General features: G+C 47.2%; 1 protein-coding gene and 1 long non-coding RNA gene across 11 annotated transcripts in view; one reads left to right on the forward strand and one right to left on the reverse strand.

Annotated features, from left to right (window-relative positions):
* The window catches only part of FAM124A (family with sequence similarity 124 member A), a 124322-nt gene extending 116501 nt beyond the window's left edge, over positions 1-7821 (forward strand). For both annotated transcript variants that reach the window (XM_055542214.1, XM_055542216.1), the window contains exon 4: positions 3882-7821. In XM_055542214.1, coding sequence (XP_055398189.1) covers positions 3882-4670 — 789 coding nt within the window. In that variant the 3' untranslated portion in view covers positions 4671-7821. The remainder of the gene's footprint in view (positions 1-3881) is intronic.
* LOC129624388 (uncharacterized) overlaps positions 1-26236 on the reverse strand; it is a 101415-nt gene that overhangs the window by 41399 nt on the left and 33780 nt on the right. For 2 of the 9 annotated variants that reach the window (XR_008700916.1, XR_008700914.1), the window contains exon 3: positions 17630-17809. The exons of 6 other annotated variants lie outside the window; for them this stretch is intronic. This is a non-coding gene — a long non-coding RNA (uncharacterized LOC129624388). Of the gene's footprint in view, positions 1-12087; positions 12492-17629; positions 17810-26236 lie in introns of those variants that run through there. One more of the 9 variants, XR_008700912.1, reaches the window with a different exon arrangement.

The following is a 26236-nucleotide window of genomic DNA, read 5'->3' on the forward strand; positions in this document are numbered from 1 at the left end:
CATGGGGTCGCAAAGAGTCGGACACAACTGATCGACTGGACTGAACTGAACTCAGTCATGTCCGACTCTTTGTGACCCATGAACTGTAGCCCACCAGATCCTCTGTCCACGGAATTCTCCAGGCAAGAATACTGGAGTAGGTTGCCATTTCCTTCTTCAGGTGATCCTCCTGACCCAGGGATCAAACCCGGGTCTCCTGCATTGCAGGCCGATTCTTTGCCATCTGAGCCATCAGGGAAGCCGTAAAATAACAAAGGTTTACTGTATAGCATGGTGAATTATATTCAATTATCGTATAATAACAAAAATGGAAAAGAATCTGAAAAAGGATATATATATGCATCCCCTGGTGAGGCTCCTCTCAGCTCTCAGGGCTCACCTCTGCTTCAATGAGCCAGCCTTCGTGCAGGCTGCTTCTGTGCCTATGTGCCCTTCCATGCCATGCCCACTGCCTTCCAGTTGGCAGATCCCTCCTCCACTTTCCAAGGTTTTGTCCAAGCGTGACTTCTTAAGGCAAGCTTTTCCTACCCTCTCCCCATGCTGCCTCACCCCTCTATAAAGTCAACCCCCCTTCTCCTTTGCATTCCAATAGCGCTCACATATTGCTACTCACTTTATCATCATGAGAAACGCTGGGCTGGATGAAGCACGGTCTGGAATCAAGATTGCTGGGAGAAATGCCAATTACCTCAGATATGCAGATGACACCACCCTTATGGCAGAAAGCAAAGAACAACTAAAGAGCCTCTTGATGAAAGTGAAAGAGGAGAGTTAAAAAGTTGGCTTAAAATTCAATGTTCAGAAAACTAAAATCATGGCATTCAGTCCCATCACTTCATGGCAAACAGATGGGGAAACAGTGGAAACAGTGAAAGACTTTATTTTCTTGGGCTCCAAAATCACTGCAGATGGTGACTGCAGCCATGAAATTAAAAGACGCTTGCTCCCTGGAAGAAAAGGTATGACCAACCTAGACAGCATATTAAAAAGCAGAGACATCACTTTACCAACAAAGGTCCATCTAGTCAAAGCTATGTTTTTTTCCAGTAGTCATGTATGGATGTGAGAGTTGGACTATAAAGAAAGCTGAGCGCCAAAGAATTGCTGCTTTTGAACTGTGGTGTTGGAGAAGACTCTAAGGAGTCTCTTGGACTCCAAGGAGATCCAACCAGTCCATCCTAAAGGAAATCAGTCCTGAATATTCATTGGAAGGACTGATGCTGAAGCTGAAGCTCCAAAACGTTGGCCACCTGATGTGAAGAACTGACTCATTTGAAAAGACCCTGATGCTGGGAAAGATTGAAGGCAGGTGGAGAAGGGGACAATAGAAGATGAGATGATTGGATGGCATCACCAGCTCGAAGGACATGAGTTTGAGTAAGCTCCAGGAGTTGGTGATGGACAGGGAAGCCTGGCGTGCTGCAGTCCATGGGGTCACAAAGAGTCGCACACAACTGAGCGACTGAACTGAACTTATCATCATGGCTTACTTCAATACATTTGAATGTTGTGTTGTTACTTGTGGGCGTTCAATATCTTGTCTTATTCAATATTATCTCTGCCTGGTCCTCCAGACCTTTTCCACATCAGAGCACATAGAAAATAATATTTACATGGCAAGAGGCTGCTGCTAAAAGAGACCCATATGTCAGCACACCTTTAATAACCCAGTCAAAGCTTAAGCAGTCCAGATGAGAAGCTCTGCAGGAAAGACCCTCATTTAATATTGATTGGAAAAAAAATGAGTCAATAAGTCTATTTATAGGATTAAGAAATATCTGAAGTTAAGCAAAGATCTTAGGAATGAAAGGAATGATCCTATGGGGGAGGGGACATAATCAAGACTGAATATGAACCCAGCAAAAGGATAAGATTGTGGATTTCTTACCCAGGTGGTCAGGGCCTCCTGACCACTACTAGACTCCAGCCCCAAGCTGACCCACAGCACTGCCTTCCTCGCACCTGGTCTCTAATCATTCAAACTGCTGGCTTCCTGCCCCTCACAACTCCCTCGCTTGCCTGCCAAGTGTCAGCCTCTGTGTGTCTTGGCCTCCCTCTCCCACCCAGCCTCCTCTCTACCTGCGCCTCCCGCTAGCAGCACAGCCGCCCATCTCCACGCCCGCCTCCAGGGACACTCCTCTGCTCCACAGACAGGCATGGCCTCTCCCCTCTCCAGCCCGGCACTGTGCCTGTCATCACAGGCTTCTGTCTGAGTTCTTTTTGTCTCCTGTCCTTTCAATGAAATGTGCTTGCTGTGGTTAAAAACAGTCCTTCTCACTGTAGTTTCCCCTCCTTTACCTGTAACAGGTACAAGTAAGTGTACAGGACGTTGAACTAAACTTCCCAAGTAGTTGTGGGAAGACCAGGTTCCTGTGTAACAGAGAGACGGGGATGTGTGCTGTCCAGGGTAGGGCCAGGGTCTCGTAGTCTTGCAGAGAGCCGGGAACTATCCCTTGGAGTAAACTGCACTCGGGTGTTTAAAAAAAAATTCTTTCCTTATTTGGAAATTCATAAATGAAATTTATTGAGAGCAGAAGGAGAGGGGGGCGACAGAGGATGAGATGGTTGGATGGCATCACTGACTCAACGGACATGAGTTTGAGCAAGGTCCGGGAGATGGTGAAGGACAGGGGAGCCTGACGTGCTGCAGTCCATGGGGTCACAGTCAGACACGAAAGAGCGACTGAACAATAAATGAAATGATCCTAAACAGAACCAGAATCACTGTCCCCACATCCATTATTTAACTGAAATTTTGCATAGTAAGTTTGGCCCAGAGGCCTGGGGAGCAGACCGGGGGGAACACCTCAGAGCAGCAGCCCCAGGTGGGAACATACATTGGAAGAAAGGTTCCCAATTAATTCTGTGCAACAGAAACTCCTGCAGAGCTGCAGGGAAGGTGGGGGAGAGAACAGGAGGTCAGGGCTGAGCTGCTGAAGGATGAAACTGTCTGAGCCCCGGGGGCTTGCCCTTGCCCCTGTGGGGCATCCACGGGACTGGTCAGTAGTTAGCTGCCCCCTTGCCCTTACAGTTTCTGAAAGGGGACACAGAGGAGTCAGTGGTTCCTAAAGCAAGTCAGTACATGCCGATTTCCTGATATCCCCTCGCTCACCAAAGGTTTACCGCCCTGAACCAAGGGCCAGCCCTGGGATGTGTCCTGATGGCCATACGTGCACTAGGATCAAGCCCATCCTGACATTTCCACCCTGTTGGTCGGGAGCACGTCCAAACGCTGGGGCTTTGGCCAGAAGGAGGCAGACCCTTCGAGCATCCTTTGTACTAGGAATGGTAACCCCTGTGAACTCTGTCCCGCTCAGCCAGGCCTCAGGCTTGTGGCTAATCCACGGAGCATCCTTGAGTGTGCGCTGGAAGAGGTCCTATTCCCTGTCGTGACAAGGGCCTGCCTCTCCTCCTGGGTTCGGGGACGTCTGCTCAGACTGAGAAGTCCAACCTGTCTTCCCCCAAGCTCTGCGATCTCTGTCTTCACTTTAGAATTTGGAGAATGAAATTTATGTATGTATGTGTGTGCCTGACTCTTTGTGACCCCACCAACTGGGGTCCCACCAGGCTCCTCTGTCCATGGGATTCTCCAGGCAAGAATACTAGAGTGGGTTGCCATTTCCTCCTCCAGGGGATCTTCCCCACACAGGGAGCAGGGATCGAACCCCTGTCTCTTACATGTCCTGCATTGGCAGACGGGTTCTTTACCACCAGGGCACCTGGGAAGCCCCAGTGACATTTCTGGCGGCGCTTTATTACCGAGACAGTTCTGGAAGTTTCCAATCATCAGTGTGTTTCATGTTCTGTTTAGCAGTGAATCCCCGTTGCCCTGTGGACCCCCAGCCCGGCACTGATAACGATGTCCCCTCTTGCCCCTGCAGGCACAGAAGGGGCACAGGAAGCGCCCTAAACCCGGCAGGGCTCACCAGGCCTCTGAGCAGAAACCGTGCTCCACGTCTTCCCCGCGCGCCACTGCGCAGAGCCAGACCTCAGGCCGCCACCCGCAGCCGCCACTGGACGCGTCACACCCAGGCCTCGGCCAGGCAGGTCCGTCTACCAGGCACCCGCAGGAATTTGCCAGACGAGCCACCAGCCCTCCCAGCCTCCCCTGGTCTTTCCAGCGAAGCAAGTCCTTGTTTTGTCTGCCCACCGGAGACCCCTTCCCGGCCTCCGCGGCGGAAGCGCAGCTGTCTGTAAGCATAGGCGGCCGGGGGCAGAGGGCGCCGGAGCGGGGGCGCGGCCACCTCCTCTCCATCGATGACCTGGAGGGGGCCCAGGAGACGGACGTGGACACCGGGCTGCGGCTCTCCTCCTCCGATCTGTCTGTGGTCTCTGCCTACTCGGCACCCAGCAGGTTCTGCAGCCCCGAGGAAGCGCCGCACCCCCCAGAACGAGGCAGCGGCCTCTGGTCAGAGCGCAGGGGCTTCAGAGAAGGACCCCTGCCCACTGCGGGCGGCGAGACTGCGGGGGCCTCCTGGGCCACCCTGCCTCTCTTCAAAGGGCCCACAGCTGTCACCGCTCCCCCAGCTTCGGACACTTCCTCGCTCACAGAGTCACCCCCGGAACTCCCTTCCGATGCCCCCCAGGCCCGGCAGACTGGCAGAGACGTCCTGGCACCCTCAGTGCCGGCCGGATGCGGAGACAATGACACGGAGGAATTCTACATCTGAGCACCCTCCGCTCGTGTCTTTCAGAGCCACAGGCTCAGGTCCCACCTTGCCCTTCTGGGGTCTGCGTGCCATCCGTGTTCTCAGCCCCGCTTCCCCAGGTCCGTCCGGAGTCTGATGATCTGTCTCATGGGTCCTTAACACCCTTGCCCGGCACCCTTTCTCACCCATGAGGTGGTATATTTCTAGGGGCTCAATGGCATTTTAAAAGTCGATAAAGATACTGGGATTTTTATGCAAATAAATTCTCAACGAATTTTTAGGTCATAAAATATATTTTTTAAATACTCAATTCCATTTGGGAAACGGTTTAATGCACTTACATAATTTAAATGCTTCCTATAATTATTTGAAAAGAAAACCTAGTCAGCTGGAGCTGATGGCATAATTTTTCATGACGTGAAGGAAAAACGACTAAAGCCAAAATGCTGAATGTGAGCAAGATAGCAAGCGACTTGGAGGAGAGGTCAGTGCTCGTGATGTTCACCTCAGTGGATTCTCCGTTTCTGTTTACCCTACCAGGGAGCAGTGGCCCTGAGGATTGCCAGGAAGTGTTACAGTGAAAAGAGTCACCTTAGTAAAACAGTGGATACATATCCGACCACAGTAATACCTCGCTTCAGCACTGTCACTCCAGTGATGCCACGCACCATCCAAAAATCAGCATGTACGCAAAAGTGGCTAATAAGCTTTATACAGATTGAGCCCCAACAACAGACTCTTGGTGCATTTAAAATATGCTGTGTGCTCCAAGAACTAGATTTGAATGCGCTTTTCAAACACATTCACTGTAACAAGTTGGAGTCTACAGAAGACCACCACCTGGATTTATTTGGACCACTGAGGAAAAATCGTTCTTTGGGGTTACAGGATAGCAGGATATTAGACTTAGTGGGTAGGTATTCGTAAGATGCTTCCATTTTTAAATCTACAATCTAAGGGCTATCTAGACATATATGTAAATGGGGCCACTTTTTATACTGCTTTCTCCAGTAAACATGCATTGTCATTTTTTCCTTTTTAAACAATTTGTAACTATTTTAACTGGCATTTTCATTGCACTGAGTAGTAAATGCCCTCCCCTGTTCTGCAAGCGGGAAGCTTTACACAAGATGCTGTCCTGAACCAACACTGCTGCATGAGTGCAGAGGAGCCTTAGTTAAAGCTGGAGCTCTGACCTGACCTTGGTCTTGCCTGTGGTTGCCTGCTTCTGTCGCAGCGTGAAAGAAAGAAAAGAAAGTGAAGTCACTCAGTTGTGTCCGACTCTTTGCGACCCCATAGACTGTAGCCTAGCAGGCTCCTCTGTCCATGGGATTTTCCAGGCAACAGTACTGGAGTGGATTGCCATTTCCTTCTCCAGGGAATCTTCCCAACCCAGGGCTCGAACCCTCATCTCCCACATTGTAGACAGATGCTTTACCGTCTGAGCCACCAGGGAAGTCGCAGCGTGAATGGTATTCAGATCTCACGTCTCTCCCACTCCAGCAAGGGAATGTTTACAGTCCCCACCTTAGGGACTCGGCAGTGCCAAGTGCTGGCATTGGAGCCACACCACGCTGTCCCTGGTTGCCGTGCACCTTTGGAGAAGAGTGTGGACTTGCCGTGCTCCCGTCCCACCCTGGTGCTCTGCGCCTGGATGGCTCATGGCCAGCTTACACCTCCCTGGAAGTGCCCACGCCAGCCCAGACGGGGCTTCAGAATCCTCCTCGACACAATCCTCCCCAACACAATCCTCCCAGCAGCCCTCACTAGGCATCACACTTGAGCCAAAGTCTTTGCCGTCCCTGTAGTGAAAACCTTCTCTCCTACCCCAAACAGCCCGGATACTCCAGGACTACTGTTGTTTAGTCACTCAGTTGTGTCCGACTCTTTGTGACCCTATGGACTGTAGACTGCCAGGCTCCTCTGCCCATGGGATTCTCCAGGCAAGGATACTGGAGTGGGTTGCCATGCCCTCTCCAGGGGATCTTCCCAACCCAGGGATCAAACCTGTGTCTTCTCTGTCTCCTGCATTGGCAGGTGGATTCTTTACCACTGAGCCACCAGGGAAGCCCTTCCAGGACTACAGATTACAATACTGTACTCTGATTTAAGTACATAAAATTATTTTCTAATTCTATACCAGGAGTGAGCAAACTTTTTATAAAGGGCTAAATAATAAATATTTTAGTCTTTGCCAGTCATACGGTCTCTGTCTGAAACTACTGAACTCTGTCATGATAGTGTGAAAGCCAAGGATATGTAAATGAAGGGAAGTGACTGAGTTCCAAGAAAATTTACTTCACAAGAACAGGTGGAGGGTCAGACTTGGCCCAAGAGCCATAGTTGGCCAGCCCTTGTGTTCCACTGAGGTTGACTTGAGACTTGAGATCTCAGCCACAGTCAACGATGAAGAATGGAGGTCTGCATCCCTCTGCAGCTGTGATGCCCAAGACCAAGAAAACACGCTCCTGGGACCACGCTGATGACTACAGAACCACAGAGCTCAGAGCAGTGCGGGGCTTCTTGCCGCAGAGATGATGCCTAGAAAGCCACTGGCTGTCGACCTGCTGCTCGGAAACGGGACTCACAGCCTGCAGCTGAGGATGCAAAGCAACATGCTAACCATTCAGGTGTTGACGTAGCCTCCAAGGACCAGGAGGCAAGCTCAGGACAGCAAAGTCACTGGGGTATCATGAGTGGACTGTCAGCCAGGCAATGGCTCTTCCAGTCTTCACCCTTCAGCAGCACCCTTAGCTCAGAATACTCACACACGCCCGCTACGGATGCTTCAGAGCCAACTCGGGTGCAGTCTGCCTTCACCCTTTTTCTCACTGAGCCCTCACCCCAGCACAGTGCAGTCTACCAAACTGAGTGACAGCAAAGGATGTCAGCAAACCTCTTCCATAACAGGAAATGCAAGACATCCCCATAACATGAGAAGGGGAGAGAAGCCCAGCGCAGACCACACTCAGACACTCCCCTCCCTGCAGACAGCAGTCTCTCTGGGGAGGAGGAGCCCCAGAGGGAGCTGGGGCTCAGCTCCCTTTGCTGACCCGCCTCGAGCGCTATCCTCATCCAGGAGGGCTCCTGATACTCCCTGGTGGATCCTGACCCTTTCAGATTATTATTGTGATAGATGCTGGCTGGCATACAGTAGGTGCTCAATAAATTTTGTCAATTTTTAAAAGCTGCAGTCATCTCATAAATTATTTTTCTCCTGGAAAAGAAAATTCTTGATGGAAGATCTATATTTTAGCTGTAGTTTCTTGTTGTTTAACAGATAAAATGTATCCTTGACCTTGCATTTCTCTGCCCAGCATTGCTCCAGGGGTCGTGTTAATAAGTGCCCCAGTCTAGCTCACAGGCCATCCCTTACTTGCCCCTTTTCCAAATAAGACTCCCCAGATTACTGCTTACAGTCCCACCATGGTCTCACCTGTGGTGTAGTGGTGTTAGTCACTCAGTCGTGTCTGACTCTCTGTGACCCCATGGACCAGGCTCCTCTGTCCATGGAATTCTCCAGGCCAGAATACTGGAGTGGGTTGCCATTCCCTTCTCCAGGGGATCTTCCCAACCCAGGGATTGAACCCGGGTCTCCTGCATTGCAGGCGGATTCTTTACCATCTGAGCCACCAGGAAGATCCACTTAGTATCCACTAGTATCGCTACTTGGTATCTGCTTTAAAGAGCAAATGTTTCTTGGGGGTCCCTAATGAACCAAGCCCTACAGAAACTATCCTGGGTCACCCCAGTTGGGTCTCCCGTGGAGGAGAGTGGTGAGCCCCTGAAGAGACTTTTGCGATGGTGAAGGGGCTGATGTGCAGTGACCACAGTGGTGGTAGCACCGGGGGCTGCTTGATCCCTGAGACCCAAGGACAGTGGGGCAGTCACGTGGAAGCCCGCTGAGCTGCACCGTCCAGCACCTTCCGGGTGAGGCCAAGTGTTTACTTGTATCCGGAAGACCCTGGAGCCCATGGCTGATCTCTTTAGCCCCTTTGTCAAACAGGAGAAATCCAAGTACTTCCTGTTCCCCTACTGGGCCTTCTGTAGATGAATGAATTCTCCAATCCACCAGGTAAGAGGCACCTGAGTAGACTCATAGAATTTCTAGAAGAGATTTTTTTTGAGAGCAAATAAAAACTGTTGAGAGCTTCTCCCTCGCAAGGCCTCAGAACACTAATCAGAGCCACTTCTGGCCAGTGATCCCAAGTCCAAATTTCAGGAGAACAGTGGGAATAGCTGGATGGCCACCTCCCCGTGCCCCCCACCCTTCCGACCTCCACCCCTGCCCAGGGTCACATTGCTCCACATTCTTGGTCTGAACATGAATATGCCCCTCAATGATCTGCAGTATTCCACTCTTTAATTCTCTGGAAACACAACTGATCAGATACTATTAGATGCTTGAAGAAACAAGAAATTGACGTGAATAAAAATGGCTTCTCAAAGGAAACATCTTTTCTCACAGTTATAACACATGGATTCAAGAAGAGTCAAGAACCTGAATTTAAAGGTTTTTTTATAGAATTACATTCTTCCAACTTCCACGGAAGGCTTTTTTACAAAATGGCTTTGAATGGCATAACTTCTCTGAGTGAATAATGGAAGCAAACATTAATGGTAATTAATGTTGGCACCTTTGGGTCTTTTTAAAAGTCAGTTTCTATTTCACAGGTGTGATAACTGTTGTCCAGTTATGTGCCCAACATTAGGGCAGTATGTTCATTTCAGACAGAAGTCACCAGGCACTGGGGAAGCTGAAAAGCCCCTTCCCCGTGCCCCCGTAACACACCCCCTAAACTCTCCATTTGTGAGGAGGGTCCCACCTCCCGCTCTCCCGGATGCTGTCACTAATGCAGCTGCTTCCATGGGGGACACATGGCCCCCAGTTGACCTGATCTGGTTCAGACTCGCCTCATCTTATTTGAAACATTGATTTTGTGAAAGAAGCCAACCAGGCTCCCCTAGGTTAGCTTTGCCCAGGCCCTAGAACTATACCCAGAGCATTGTGGAGAGGAGCAACTCGAAACGTGCTTAGCACAGTCCAAGAAGTACCCGGTTATAAGAAACACTTTTAGGCCAGATCGCCTGGCTAAGGATGGCTGCAGGAAAGCTTTGGTGCCACCTAGTGGCCGCCATGCCCAGGAGGGCCAGTGATTGCCCTTTCCTTTGCAGAAGACTCCGCCCCGATGAACATGGGAGGTGCTTTACTTCCATTTATTATTCTGCATTTAATTATTTTATTTCCACAAGGTATTGAAGACACTGAAATTGCAGTGACATAAGACGATGCAAAGAGAATTAGGAAATAGGGGCTAAGGGAAAGAAAGAGCAGAAATACGCCAACGGTAAAGAAAACTGCTGCAGATGAATTTCCTAGAAGCCAAAGCAAAAAGGGAAATGTGAGCAGCATAGTGGTTCATGTTTATTAATATAATAAGAAACCCTAGTGACACTGTCCTATTTCATTGTAATTTAAGTTGCCTCAATGCTATGTCTCAAGAGAAACCCAAGTTTTTCTTAGCAAAGAGGTACACTTATCTATCACTTTCTCCTCACAGACTGAGAATGAATTTACGGTTACCAGGGCAGAAGGGATGGGGAGGAGGGATAGATTGGGATTTGGGGATTGACATGTACACACTGATGTATGTAAAATGAATAACCGGGCTTCCCTGGTGGTCCAGTGGTTAAGAATCCACCTTGCAATGCAAGGGACATCGGTTCACTCTCTGGTCCCAGAAGATGCCTCAGAGCAACTAAATTATTAAGAGCAACCACAATTATTAAGCCTGTGCTCTAGAGCTTGAGTCTGTGAGTCTGGGAGCCCTAGAATCCATGCTCTGCAACAAGAGAAGTCACTGTAATGAGAAGCCCGTGTAGCACAACCAGACAATAGCCCCTGCTCGCTGCAACTAGAGAAAACCCTCCTGCAGCAACAAAGACCCAGAACAGCCAAAAATAAATGAATATTTTAAGGAAAAAAAAAAAAAGAACAACAAGGACCTAGCACAGGTGAGCTCTGATTAATATTCTGAAATAACCTAAATGGAAAAAAGAATTTGAAAAATGACAGGTAACATGTATATGCATAACTGAATCACTCTGCTGTATATCTGAAACGAATACAACATTGTCAATCAGCTATACTCCAATATAAAAATAAAATCACTTTCTCAGAAGGGGGTTTTCATGAGGGAGTTTCTCTGTAGGGTGATAACTTTGGTCCAAGTTGGCAGCTTTCCTTGACTGAAGGATTGAGTTTACAAAGGCTGGAGGGGTGGACACAACCTCATGCTTTGGGTGAGCCTCCCTGGACATCTCCAGTCACACTGTGGGAAGAGGGCAACTTGGCCCTGGGCAGGAAGCCTGGAAGCTGGCCTCCTCTGGTCTCTTGAGACCAGATCTGTTTGGCAAATGGAGAGCCACTGGTGAGACTGACATCCTCCTGGGAGAGTGCAGGCTCTACCCGTGGTTCTAGCCTGTGTGGATAGAGAGCCCTTGACTAGCCCCCTGCACCCTCATCCACATTCTGCCCTTCCCAAAGTTACCGTCAAGTCTCTAATGGTGCCCCCTCGTGGTTAAAAGGCCTTCTAGCACTTTGAAAACTGAGTTGCGGACTCTTTATTGGAGAAGGAAATGGCAACCCACTCCAGTGTTCTTGCCTGGAGAATCCCAGGGACGGGGGAGCCTGGTGGGCTGCCATCTATGGGGTCGCACAGAGTCGGACACGACTGAAGTTACTTAGCAGCAGCAGCTCTTGACTCTTTGAGACCCCATGGACTGTAGCCCGCCAGCCTCCTCTGTCCATGGAATTCTCCAGGCAAGAATACTGGAGTGGGTTGCCATTCCCTTCTCCAGCGAATCTTCCTGATGCAGGGACTAAAGAGTCTCCTGCATTGCAGGCAGATTCTTTACCATCTGAGTCACCTGGCAAGCCCTTTGACGCCCTTTCATAAATCCCCTCAACCCACCCTCCACTGAGATTCCTGAAAAACTGAAAAGAATTCCATTCCCTGCACCTCTTTCTTCATTGATCTGAGTAAATTTACTTATTCATTCAACAAGTATTTACTAAGTCCCACTATGTGTCGAGGCTTCCCAGGTGGTGCAGTGGTAAAGAATCCTCCCACCAGTGCAGGAGATGCAAGAGACGTGGGTTTGATCCCTGGGTCAAGAAGATCCCTTGAAGTTGGAGATGGCAACCAACTCCAGTATTCTTGCCTGGAAAATTGCATGGACAGAGGAGCCTGGTGGGCGACAGTCCATTGGGTCAGAAAGAACTGGACACAACTGAACGCACACACACGCACACTGTGTGTCAGGCAGGGGGCTATTTGTGCCTTTTTTTTTTTTTTTTTTTTTAATTGGAGTGGCCAAAAAGTTGGTTCAGGTTCTTCTTTAGGAGCTTATGAAACCCAAATGAACTTTTGGCCAATAATTTCTAGGAGAGATTTATTTGAAGAAATATTACAACATATAAAAACTACATAGACAATTTCCACTCATATGCTGGTAAATTCGGTATAACAATAAAAAAAAGAAACCTTTTATGATCCAGGATGCACAAAGTACTGCACAGTTTGATCACTAAGTCAAATCAGGGTACAAGCAAACCACACGGAACAGTTTTGTATCAGCCCAGGGGACCTGGGATTGAATGGGAGAGACATAATCTCATCCTACTCCCGTCATGACTAGTTATTCTTCCCTGTAGATTTTATACAGGTGGCTCAGACGGTAAAGAATCCGCCTACAATGCAGGAGACCTGCTCGGGTTCAATCCATGGGTCAGGAAAATTCCCTGGAGAAAGGAATGGCAACCTATTCCAGTATTCTTACCTGGAAAATTCCAAGGACAGAGAAACCTGGTGGGCTACAGTCCATGGGTTTGCAAAGAGTCAGACATGACTGAGTGACTAACACTTTGCTTCATAGATTTTACAACCCTCCTAAAGAATCTAACCCAGTTACATATACAGAGCCTCAGGTTTTGGCATCAGGTTAATCTGGCTTCCCATTCTGACCCCACCACTCTGACCACCCCTTCCCACTCTGACCCCATCACTTTGGGAACCCAGGGCAAAGTTAATTAACTTCTCTGAGCCTCAGTTTTATCATCTGTAAAATATGGATGACAACACCTACCCTGGAGGGTCACTATGAGAATTAAGTTACATAATTTGTGTGGAGGGCTTCCCTGGTAGCTCAGCTGATAAAGAATCTGCCTGCAATGCAGGAGATCCTGGTTTGATTCCCAGGTGGGGAAGTTCCCCTGGAGAAGGGAGAGGCTACCCACTCCAGTATTCTTGGGCTTCCTTGGTGGCTCAGATGGTAAAGAATCCATCTGCAATGCTGGAGACCTGGGTTCAATCCCTGGGTTGGGAAGATCCCCTGGAGGAGGAAATGGCAACCCACTCCAGTATTCTTGCCTGGAGAATCCCATGCACAGAGGAGCCTGGTGAGCTACAGTCCATGGGGTTGCAAACAGTCGGACACAGCTGAGTGACTAAGCACAGCACAGTTTGTGAGGAAGTCGCTGTACTGCCTGCAGCACAGCGGCATTTCGTAAAGGCAGGTGCTCTTTCCCTTCCCTCGGGCTTCATAGCAGCCCTGTGCTCTGCTCAGCTGACATCCGCCTCCTTCACAGACTGCTCAGTGCCAGGAGGACAGACAGGGTTTGGTTTCAACATACTCTATAATCCGCGATTCCACCATCACCTCTCCACGGTCTCTCTGGACAGACTCCACCAGATCGTCATCTTTCAGATCCCATCGGAAAGTCATCTTCCCATCATCACACCCTCCATCCACCTCCCTGGCTTGTCTCTCTTCTGCATCTCAAGCCACTGTCAGCAAAACCAAACTCTGGTGCTTGTTACCACTCAGCAAGAAAGCTGTTCTTTCTCCCAGCTCCCCAGTTCTGAGCTGCCCTTCCCTAAACACACTCTCTCCCCACAGCTCCCCACCTGATCCCCCAAGCCTACAAAACCTGTGCTCCCTTCTCTTAGCCAGTTCCCCATCTCTACACTCCCCTCCTCCCTCGTGGGTTCCAGGCCCACCGACCCCACCTGGAGCCCAGGGCTGACTGGCTCACTGTGGCCTCCGCAGCATCTGCAACCCCCGCCCCACCCTCTTGCCTCACCTGTCGGGCCCCCAAGTCGAGCTGTCCTGCGCTTTTGCTGTTTCCACTCCGAAACTGCCAGACCACAGGCAGTCCACCCACCCACGGCTACTCGGCCCACTTTCACTGCATACTTACATGTCTCAATTGTTCCAACGTGTTCCAACTTCCTGAATGCTCTCTAAACTCTGCCTGCATGACTCCCAGACTAACCTTGGCCCAGAACCATCCATCACCCCTGCAGGCCCCCACCTGACCCCATAAGATGGGAGTGATTCCAACGAGGTCACAAGCAACAAGGGACCGATGCATAGAAGAGACCTACCGCCTGCTCCTCTGCCCTCGGAAGTTGTCTGAAGACTGAAAATGCAACCGGGGGCAATGGAGGAAAAACGGGTGAGCGTAGCAAGGAGACCACTCATCCTCTTGCCACACCAAGAGTTAGTCCCACTTCCTGCAAAACGAGCCTCCGGTGCCCAGAGCAAGTCAACCAGCCCAGGCCAGCGGCTCTGCCACTCTCCTTGGCCAGAAAGCTCACAGCAGTCTGGGCCTGTGTTTACCCCAAGCTGGTTCTGCAGACCCACAGTGGCCTCTTTGCTCCTTTGGTGGGTGTCAGAGCTCACAGCCATGCCCAGGCTTCCGGGAGTGTCCCCAAGCACGGCTGTGCCCCGTTGGGATGCCCTGAACTGCTGCCGCTGTGTAGGGGGGGCACTTCCGGGTGCCTGTAACCCAACCATGTGTAACTGTGACCATCCCCAGGGACTCTGCCTGGTCACAGCTCTGTACTGGGTCTCACCCAGCCTTTGCACTCAGATTAGGTAAGCACTAGTCCCTTCACACTCAGGCACACCCCGTCCTGCGGGTCAGACCTGAGCTTTCAACTACCTGCTGTATAACGCCCTAGTGGACGTCTGGTTCCTCCATGTCCCCCAATCAACAAGACCCACGTTAAACTACTGCCACAGCTTCACACGCCTGAAAGGACCAGCTCCTTCTTCTCCAGGATTCCTCAGTTCTGTGTAATGGTTTCGTCTCTCTCCTCGTCATTCACATTCGAAAACCCAGAGCAAAGCACCCAAACAGATTAGTAGAAAGAAACGGGATTTTGGAGTCAACCTACCCAAATTTAAGCGTCATCACTTTCTGCCTGAGGACCCCAGGTGGCGCAAGTGGTAAATAACTCACCTGCCAATGCAGGAGATAGAAGAGATACCGGTTCCATCCCTGGGTCGGGGAGATCCCCTGGAGGAGAGCATGGCAACAACTCACTCCAGTATTCTTGCCTGAGAATCCCATGGACAGAGGAGCTTGGCAGGCTACAGTCCATGGGGTTGCAAAGAGTCAGACACGACTGAAGCGACTTAGCACAGACACTTACTGCCTGTGTGACCCAAATCAAAGGCACTGCATTTCTCGCCCTTGGTTTCCTCCTTTGCAAAGTGGCATGAATCAGAGCTGGTCCAGGCTAGGCAAGGGAGCCACTCACCTCAGAGGCAAAATTTAAGACGGTGCCAAAAAACTCGCCCAGCAAGACTAAGAGTATTTTAACGAAAAAGCTCTTTGTCTAGGGTCATTCTGAGCAATCAGTGAAATCAAGAGGCAAACCCTGGCACAACAAGAGGTCATTTTTCAAATCAGCCAAAGTTTTAAAATTAATACACAATTTATGTTTATACATGGCTGTTAGCAGTAATTGGTACAATATTTTTGGAAAGAAGTATGGCAATAGATATGTCAGTAGCCGCAGAAATGCTCAAGGATTGTAATTCACTTTCCAGGACTCACTGTTAAGAAAATTATCTAAAACAGAGGTAAAAACATGCTTCTGTTTATCATGCAGAATTTATAATAGCAAATCATTCAGAAACAACCTGAATGTGTATGTATATATATATATACACATATATAATACATAAATATAAGTACATATATAGATATATATACATTTTTCTTGATCATGTAAAACAACGCAGAGAAAAACAGATTGTAAAGAAGCATGTCAAGCATTTTTCCAAAGAGGAAATGAAGGTGGCCTGCAGGCACATGAAATGGCTGATTCAAGTTGATGTATAACAAAAACCATCACGATATTGTAAGGTAATTACCCTCCAATTCAAATTAATTCAAAAGAAAAGATGCTCAACATTGCTAATCATCAGAGAAATGCAAATCAAAACCACAAGAAGGTATCACCTCACACACATCAGAAAAGCTACCACCAGAAAGACCACAAGTAACAAATGTTGGCCAGGATGTAGGGAAAGGGTGTTGGCGGAAAAGTGGAAAATACACTGTTGGTGGAAAAGTAAATTGGTTCAGCCACTGTGGAAAACGGTATGGAGGTTTCTCAAAAAACTGAAACTGGAACTACCACATGACTCAGCAATTTCACTCCTGGGTCTATATTTGAGGGAAACAAAAACACTAATTTGACAAGATACACGCACTCCAATGTTCGTCGCAGCATTATTTGCAATTGCCGAGGTATGGCAGCAACCTAAGTGTCCATCAACAGGTGAATGGATAAAGTCGATGTGGTACATACATACAGTGGAATACTATTCATCCATTAAAAAGAATGAAATAAAGCCATTGCAGCAACATGGATGGACCTAGCGAGTGTCATACTGAGTGAAATAAGCTAGAGAAGGGGAAATACCATGACACCCCGTATACGTGGAATCTAAAAAGAAATGATACAAATGAACCTATTTACAAAACAGAGACTCACAGACAGGAAATGAACTTATGGTTGCCAAAGGGGAAGGGATAGTTAGGGACTCTGGGAAGGTCATGTACACGCTGCTATATTTAAAATGTATAACCAACAAAGACCTATTATATAGCACATGGAACTCCACTCAATGTTATGTGCCAGCCTGGATGGGAGGAGGATTGGGGAGAATACATACATGTACATGTATGGCTGAGGTCCTCTGCTGCTCACCTGAAACGACCACAGCTTTATTAATTGGCTATACCCCAATACAAAATTAAAAGTTTATTAAAGTTACAAAAAAAAAAAAGAAAAAGATGTATACACACACAATGGAATACTACTCAACCATAAAAATAGAGTGAAATTTTGCCATTTGCAACAATATGGATAGCCATAGAGGGTACTATGCTAAGTAAGATAAGTTAGACCAAGACAAATACTGTATGATATCACTCATGTGTGGGATCTAAAAAATAAACTAGTGAAGATAACAAAAATAAAGTGTGCCAATGCATAATAGCTTTTGTTTCTGAGTGGTAAAATCATGGGTGATATTTTTTAATTTTCCTTTTTGTACATGGTATGTTTTCTATGGTAAGTATTTATTAATTTTACAATTAAAAAAATAAAGATTCTAAAAGTATGAAAACACAACCACCTTTGATTATTCCCAACCTGCACATCTAATCTGTCCCCTTCCAGCTTACTCATTCTGTCAGATTTTATGTGCTTCTGCTCTTTCCTTTCCCTCCAGCCCTAACTACATAAGTGCTGTAGACTAGTGATGGGGGAGACCGGTCTTCTAATCCTGGCCCCTTCCTTACTAGCTGTGAAACTCTGAACAAGCTCCATAACCTTCTGTGACTCAGGTTCCTCATCCGCAAAGCATGTGTGCGCAATCGCTCAGTCGTGTCCAACTCTTTGTGACCCCATGGACTGTAGCACCAGGCTCCTCTGTCCATGGGATTCTCCAGGCAAGAATACTGGAGTGGGTTGCCATGGCCTCCACCAGGGGATCTTCCCGACCCAGGGATCAAACCTGGATCTCCTGCATCTCCTGCATTGCCAGGCGGAGTCTTTACCATTGAGCCACCTGGGAAGCCCCATCTGTAAAGTGAGCGCATCCAGATACCTCACCTGGGGGTGTTTGTCTTCATGGTACAGAAGCTGGCTTCATGGACCACTGTGGGGCCGAAGAGCGAGGAGGCAGCAGGGCCACGAGAGACCGAGGCCCTGTCCCCTTCACCTGTCGTGTCGTCCTCCCAGACTCTGATGGGTCCCTATGCCAACCCTCAACTGTCACTCGGTGGGATTTCCCTGTGACACATAGGACGATGGTTTTGAGTCAAAATTAGCTTGATTTAAAAGATAACGAAGGGGCTTCCCTGGTGGTCCAGTGGCTAAGACTCCACACACCCAATGCACGGGGCCTGAGTTAGATCCCTGGCCAGGGATCTAGATCCCACATGGTGCAACTAAAAACAATCCCGCATTCTGCAACTAAAATATCCCACGTGCCACAATTAAGACCCGATGCAGCCAAATAAATAAATAAATATTGAATAAGAAAAAAGAAAATGGAGAAATATTTTTGCACCTCTGATTTGGTTGCCTGAGAGTCATGCCCACTATCCGGTGTCTTTGTGCAAGCCTCACCCAAACTATAGCCATACAGTCCCCACTGGTCTCCATGGCCCCAACATCTGTCCACTCCTGTCCATCCATACACAACTGCTCATTTTTAACAGGCTCTGCACACCCTCCTGCTCCCGTGATTCCCTCTTGCCAACCATGCAAAAGTGCTCTCTCCTAAAACATACTCTCAAGGGCTTCACCACGGTCCCATCACCTCTTCCATCTTCGTCCTTACCATTCTTTATTCCAGAGGAATAGGCTCTTAACTCTCCACTAAACACACGTGTTCTCACCCACGTGCCAACATCCATTCATTCCTCTGCAACTCCCTGTGCTTCAGAATCCCACCATCCACCAAAGCCCAGTGCAAACACCACCTCCGGAAGCCCAGGCGCCCTTCCCGCTGCTGTCGTGTGGGGGTCCTAGGCTGTCCCTGACTCGGGTCAGATCACAGGATACTCAGCCCTGCAGTTGTTTAGATACAAGTTTTATCCACATAGGCAAAGTATAAACCAGTCCTTAGTCCAAGCGGTACTGCAATAAATCAGATTGGAAGGAGTGAACGTATGAGTGATGTATGTGTGTGTGGCCCCCTGGCCGAGCTCCTTTCATGATAAATCCCCATTTTCACATTCTTGAGTCAAGGCCCCTGACCCTGATCAGGCTGCTTACTTCATAATTAATTCAATCCAAATGTCCTGGAGGGCTGAGAGGGGGAAATTGTGCGCAGGGAGGAAAATTCATGAGGCCATGACTGAGCAAGGCTGTATTTACTGGAACCTCAGCCTTTACCGTATTTACCCAAACCTCAGCCACTTACTGCACTTTTCAGTTTTAATTCCGTCTGCCTTCATGCTTCTAGACGGAAAAATCCTGACTTCTCTATCCTATTTATATGGAAGTTTTTCTCCCTGTTTCCCCCCTGCACCTCTTTTTAAATTTTAATTCTTTATTCTGGGCCTTTAATTTCGCTCCCCCACCCCCATTACATATTTCTGAGTCACTCTATTCACTCCCACATTTGGATCCAGAGGGACTGTGGTTTGGACTAAGGGTAAAACACGATTGTTACTCTGATCTCCAAAATGTTTGTCTTTGCAAACATTTAGGGCTAAACATTGAGGGCACTTGCTCACAGAACCTTTTTCCAACCTAGAATTTACCCACATTTCCCCACAGACATCCTATGTGTACGTAGCTATTTTTAAACTTTACACCCACGAAACTCCTGGCAAAATCACAAACTGAATGGATTCCAAACCCAACTGGCTTTAATCCACATGTTTGGAAAAGAACGCTGAAGTGACGTGAGTGGACTGACTTGCTCTCTTTACCGTTTGTCAGGATAGAATTAGAGCCTTTGACGGTAGGCCCAGGAGTTTAGGTACCTGACCAGCTTCTTTCCCTCGGACTGAAAATCATTTCCATCACCACTTCCCAAAATGTCCCTCGGGATTGGCCTCCTGAACCTCCAAAGCCACACATACGACATAAAGCAGCCCTCAGACATGGATGGGCTCTGAAAATCCCTCAGAGTCGCAGCCACTCCCTGGAGCTGCAATGCCCACATTCTGTCGCTTCCTTTGCATTTTTGCCACGTCCGTGTGTTGTCTGCAATTATTTACTCATTTTTAAAATCAAATGGAAAACCAGCAGACTCTCCAAGTCAGGTGGCAAGTAAATGTGGTGCCCATAGGTCAGAGGTCAGAGGATGCTGGGAGTGGGGGAAGGGCAGCTCACCCGTTTCAAGGATGCTGCTGCCGCTAGTCTGTGCTGAAAGCTCTGGGGTTTCTTCTCAGCACATCCGTGGCTTCGAGGCCATTCAAGAAAGCATGCAGTGAACACACTCCTTGCAACAAGCAAACTCTGCAGGAGCCAGCAATGCATTCACAATCCAGTAGGAAAAAAACCAGGAAGAGGTGCAGGAGATGGGACCTGTGCACTGGACCATCCCTCTTAAAGCTCAAAGCGGCCTCCCTTTGCCTTCGGACTAAAAATCCAATTGCCGGTCCCCCGGTCGCAAAGCCCTATGTGATCCAGCCCTCCATCTCTACCCAGCCTCATCTTCCCCCACCCCGCTCACTGTGGTTCGATCCCACCACACTTCTCGGGGCTGCTCCATGATGGGGACCACTGCGGCCAGTGGAGCCGCACTCTGGTCCCGAGGGTGACAGGCACGCTGTCCCAGGCAGGCTCACAGAAGGCCTTGTAGCTGCCCACCCCGCTGCCCCCAAAGCTTCCTGTTACAACTTTTTTTTTTTTTTTTTTGGTAATCTTTTTTTTTTTTTTTTAAACCTGAAACACTGTATTAGTTTTGCCAAACATCAAAATGAATCCGCCACAGGTATACATACGCTCCCCATCCTGAACCCCCCTCCCTCCTCCCTCCCCACACCATCCCTCTGAGTCGTCCCAGTGCACCAGCCCCAAGCATCCAGTATTGTGTATCGAACCTGGACTGGCAACTCGTTTCATACATGGTATTACACATGTTTCAATGCCATTCTCCCAAATCTTCCCACCCTCTCCCTCTCCAACAGAGTCCATAAGACAACCTTGAGACATAAAAGTGATCGAGAATAGATCTAAACCTTCAGTGGCTCATACCCAACCAACAGAAACAAGCCTTTACACTCACATTTGCCCTACAATTACGGTCACAGTAGTGATACAAATAAGAACCATCCTGCGTTACCCAGAGGCAGGGAGGGCTGGAGAGAGACAGTGCACTCTTCCTGGGGAGTCAGAAAAAGCACTGTGGATGAGGTAAATGCTTCTGCAAGTCTAGGAAGATGAGCGATGCCAGAGAAAAGGGACATAGAATAGCTCTGGTGCAACTGGAGATGTTGGAGAACACGAAGGGAAGAAATGCTAGATCCAGCTCTCAGCTTGAAGAAAAGAATCTCTAGGTCTTCCCTGGTGGTCCAGTGGTTAAGAATCTGCCTGTCAATGCAGGGGAGGCAGGTTTCCATCCCTGGTCCAGGAAGATTCCACATGCCGCGGAGCAACTAAACCCATGCACCACAAATACTGAGCCCTGTCTCCGGAGCCCCTGCTCTGCCCTGCATCCCAACTACTGAAGCCCACGTGCTCCAGAGCCCGAGCTTCACAAGAGAAGCCGCTGCGATGAGAAGCCCCCACGCCGCAACTAGAGAGTAGCCCCAGCTCCCCGCAACCAGAGAAAGCCCACGTAGCCATGAAGACACAGCACAGCCAAACATAAATATTGCTTTACGAAACAAAAAGGAAGAAAAAAGAATGGTGAAAACAACTGTCTCAACATCACCATCAGTAGATACTGGCCAGACCTACCGAAGCTGTTGATCTTTGGCCTCTGTAACTCTAGGAAAATAAATGCAGAGAGAAATAAGGCATGAATTTAACTTTCCTTGGAGAGTCCTTTTAAAAGAGCAGGCTACCCAAAGTACCACCTGCATTGGAGGGAGACCAGCACAATATGCATTCACTTGATAATGGACATAATTCCTTGGCCGTAGATCAAATTTATGATGAGGATTGTAGTTTTATGTGCTGAATGCACGCCTGAAAGTACATCGGGTCCTTCTGGAAACCTGCCCATTATTGCATATGGAGCTGAGCATCATTTTCCCAGTTGAAACCACTCTGACTTTATTGCTGTTACTTTGCTTTTATGAAATACCATCGCTCCTATTACCCCTTCATTTACCACTATGCCCTTGGTCAGCAAAGAAACCACCCTGCTTCAAAGGACCTACTGAAAACGACATCACATGTTAATAGTGATGAAATAAAGATCTGACATTTATTGAGAATTCAGTGTGCCAGGCCTTATGTTAAGTATTTTGTATACATGATCTCATTTCATCTTAAATGTATGAGGTTGTCGTTATCACCATTATACACAGGAGGAAACAAAGAGATGATAAGAAATGGCCATGATCACACAACAAGCAAAGAGCAGAGACTCATCATGCATTTATTCTTTCTTTAAATAAATATACTGAGTACTGATAAGTTGTGTCAGAACATGTAAAGTTGTACCTGCAGTAACATTTCCCTAAGGAGTTTCTGATGCAGCAGGCATGGTAAAACAACACACAAATATCTAAAAGGAAGAGTGAGGTGTGTGACTAGTGTTGTGAGCACTCTTTTCTTACAGAGAAGTGAGGAATCAGCCCTGTGAAAGCAAGTGACAAACGTGCTGGGCTCTGACGAGGAGTAAAGTCTTAAGAATAAAATGTGAGGATGTCCTTCTAAGCAGACACATTTAAGTTGAGGTCCCCCCAAACAGGAATAATTAAACCAGCAACATCCAGTACAATCCATTTCATTATTATTTTACCATTCATAGTTTTGTTAATGCTAATGTATTATATTTACTTATTTGCATATGTAATTGTCAGCACAATTCACAAGACTGTTGTTCTCAGACACAACACCTTAGTAAATCTGACAGTCAAAATCTGGTAGGCATAGCATATAGCTGTTTGAGATTAAATCCAGGTTCCAGAAGTTATTAGCAGAGACTATTAAAATTCTATCCCTATGACTTAATTATGGTCTTTATTAAGATCAGCAATAGTGAAAACTGTCTCCTTTTAAATAGGAAGGTCCCAGGACTTCCCTGGTGGTCCAGTGGCTAAGACTCCACACTCCCGATGCAAGGCGCCTAGGTTCAATTCCTGGTCAGGGAGCTAGATTCCACATGCTACAAATATTAAGAGTTCACATGCCACAACTAAAGACCAAAGATGCACATGCTGCCACTAAGACCTGGCACAGTCAAATAAACAAATATTATTTAAAAAAAAAATAGGAGAGTCCTGCTTACATCAGATAGAAGCAGGAGGTTGCCTGGCTAAGAGTCTGACTCTGTCTTTGGAAGGCAGTTGGGAGTATCCATAGATAACATGGGAAAGACCTGGTTCTCTGAAGGTCGAACATACAAAACCGCAGGCCCATCCACGGCCAGTCTGCATACCCAGGGCCATGAGGCCCACTTTAAGTGTACAACAAGGCTTGCACCTATAATTTGACAGGGGGAGCAACTTCTTCCCTCTGCAACCAGAGGGAGCTAGGCAAGGGGATGAGCTGCCTTCCCTCCACCTCCAATCAAGAGCCGGATTCTTCCCACCACTTTGATGTTTGGAGCAAAAGAAAAGAAACGAAAATATCTAGAGGCAGGAAGAGGAGCAAGAAAGATGGAAGAAATCATAAGCGCCCCCCCTCCAAGAGCTCCTGGCTTCTGGGGTCCCCAGAGAGTTGGGGGAAAGCCTTGGTGGGGAAGCCAGTGCTCCTGGGAGACCCCGACTCAATCCTGTGCCTTCAGCACCATTAAAGCACTTGGCATCCTGTTTGGTTTAAGAAGGATTTACGTGTCCACAGTTCCCCATGGAGGACATCAGGGAGTTTTAAAATTCTAATAAAAATAAGGACAACCAGGCACAGACAGGAATAATAAAGTATGAACATCAGACAGCTGACAAAAGTCAGATTTGTGACATTTTCAATGAGATCGAAGAATGTCATGAGATGTCCAAAGTTAATTTGCTCTCTTCGGGAAAAGATAAAGTTACCTCTGGAAAAGAGAGAGTGGGGTAGAGGCTGGGAGGATGTAGTTGAGCCCAGGGGTCATCAGAACAAATGAAGCAACAAGGAAGAAGCGTCTGGAGCATGCAGGCAAATGGGTCCCTGGGCCCCACGTGTGGATTCCACACTCAGATGAGGGCCATTTGCATAGTCAATGCTTGTCACAGGGGTCCCTCAAGTCATCAGAGTTTGTCCAGCTTTTCTTTCCAGCTAAGTACAATCAATTTGGGAATGTGTTTGATTTTTATACAGCAAATATGGGTTCTTAAGCAAGCACCCCGCCTGTCTGGATTTTTGTCTGTTCACTTAATTACACTGTCTGAGATTCCTTCCTGCGTCATATCAACTCTAGACAGCACAGAGATGGCACCATAGTTAAGACCATTCTGCTGAACTGCAAACATCTTCCACTGCATTTGGCAGCTCACTCCCCCACCACAGATCGCTAGCAGAGCACCATAAATCAGCATGTTCTAAACAGTTGAACCAGAAATAACCAAAGAGGATATTTAGACCAAGTGGAGTGGGAGGCCAGGGTGAAAGATTTAAACATAAGAAAAAATGTATGATAAAAGAACAAAGAGAGATGAATTAGGCAGAGCCCATTTTTATATTGCATGGGGAAAAGGTGATATCGCTGCAGAAAGTCTTGCTAAAATCACGCTTGATATTAATTTTTTTTATTCTTCCACCCCTGTCCCATCAAATTACTATCTTCAGGGTCACTGTAGCATTAACCTAATTAGAGCCAGTGACAGAGCCAATGTCCAGGGACAAACAACAAAATGGGAAAAAATATTTGCAAATTGTATCAACCCGGGTTTCCTGCATTGCAGGTGGATGCTTTACTGTCCGAGCCACCAGGGAAGACCCAATATATCTGATAAGCGATTAATATACAAAATATATAAAGAAGTCATACAACTCTATTAAAATAAATAATTCAATTAAAAATGCCCAAAGGAGCTGAATAGACATTTTGCCAAAAAGGATATACAAATGGCCAACAGGTATACGAAAAGATAGTCAATGTCACTAATCATTAGGGAAACACACAACAAAACAACGAGGTATCACAGCACGACTGCCAGAATGGCCATTAGCAAAAAGACAAACACTAATAAATTCTGGTGAGGATACAGAGAAAAGGGAACCCTAGCGCCCTGTTGGTAGGAATGTAACTTGGTACAGCCACTATATAAAACAGTAGAGAGGTTCCTCAAAAAATTAAAAATAGAACTACCACATGATCCCGCAATTCCACTTCTAGGTGTATATCCAAAGTGAAGTGTTAGTTGCTCAGTCACACCAGCCTCTTTGCAGCCCCACAGACTGTAGCCGGCCAGGCTCCTCTGTCCATGGGATTTCCCGGGCAAGAATACCGGAGCGGATAGTCATTCCTTTCTCCAGGGGATCTGCCCAACCCAGGTCTCTTGCATTGCAGGCAGATTCTTTACCATCTGAGCCACCATGGAAGCCCCATATATTCAAAGGAAATAAAATCACTATGTCACAGAGATACCTGAACCCCCAAGTTCATGGCAGCATTATTTACAACAGCTAAGACATGGAAATAACCTAAATGTCCATCAACAGATGTATGGATTAAAAAAAAAAAAAGTGATGTGGAAAATTCCAGCAATCCAGTGGTTAGGGCTCCATTCCACTGCAGGGGGCATGGGTTTGATCCCTGGTTAGGGAACTAAGATCCTGCATGCTATGTACTGTGGCCAAAAAAAGAGAAAGAAAATATGGTGTCTGTATATATACAATGGAAAACTATTCAGCCATTTATAACAATATGAATGGAATTTGAGCACATTGTGCTAAGTGAAGGAAGTCAAACAGAGAAAGACAAATACTGTATGATCTCACTCATATGTGAAATATAAAAAGAATTTTAATCACAAAGAAAGAGACCGGATTTGTGGTTACCAGAGTGTGAAGTGAAGGATGGGAAAATTGGATGAAGCTGGTCCAAAGATACAAACTCCCAGTTATAAGACAAATCTCTACAGAGTTTATAATGTACAACACGATGCGTATAGTTACAATGTAAAACAGTACATTTAAAAGCTACCAAGAGTAATTCTTAAATTTCTTACCACAAGGGGAAAAAAATGGATTTTTTTTTTGTAACTATTTGAGAGATGGATGTTAGCTAAACCTACCATGCTAATCATCTCACAATATATATATGTCAAGTCATTATGCTGTATACCTTGAACTTATACATATATCAATTATATCTCAACAAAACTGAGGGAAAAGTACCTCCGAAAAATAAATAAATAAATAAAAATAGTCACTCCTGTGCAGCCTGGGGACTAAGTAGTCATGTGACCCACTTTTTGGCCGATGAGGTATAAGCAGAAGTCTACTGTGTGGAACTTCTATGGAAGCTATTATTTTGTTGATGAAAATGGACAGATTCAGTTGACCCATCACTTTTTTTTTTTAATATTTTTTGAGAGAAAGAGAAATTTGAGGTCCACAGCAGGGTTGAGCAGAAAGTACAGAGTTGTCAGAAGCCTCCTG

This window comes from Bubalus kerabau, chromosome 12 (genome assembly GCF_029407905.1).
Source record: "Bubalus kerabau isolate K-KA32 ecotype Philippines breed swamp buffalo chromosome 12, PCC_UOA_SB_1v2, whole genome shotgun sequence".
Lineage (NCBI taxonomy): Eukaryota > Metazoa > Chordata > Mammalia > Artiodactyla > Bovidae > Bubalus > Bubalus kerabau.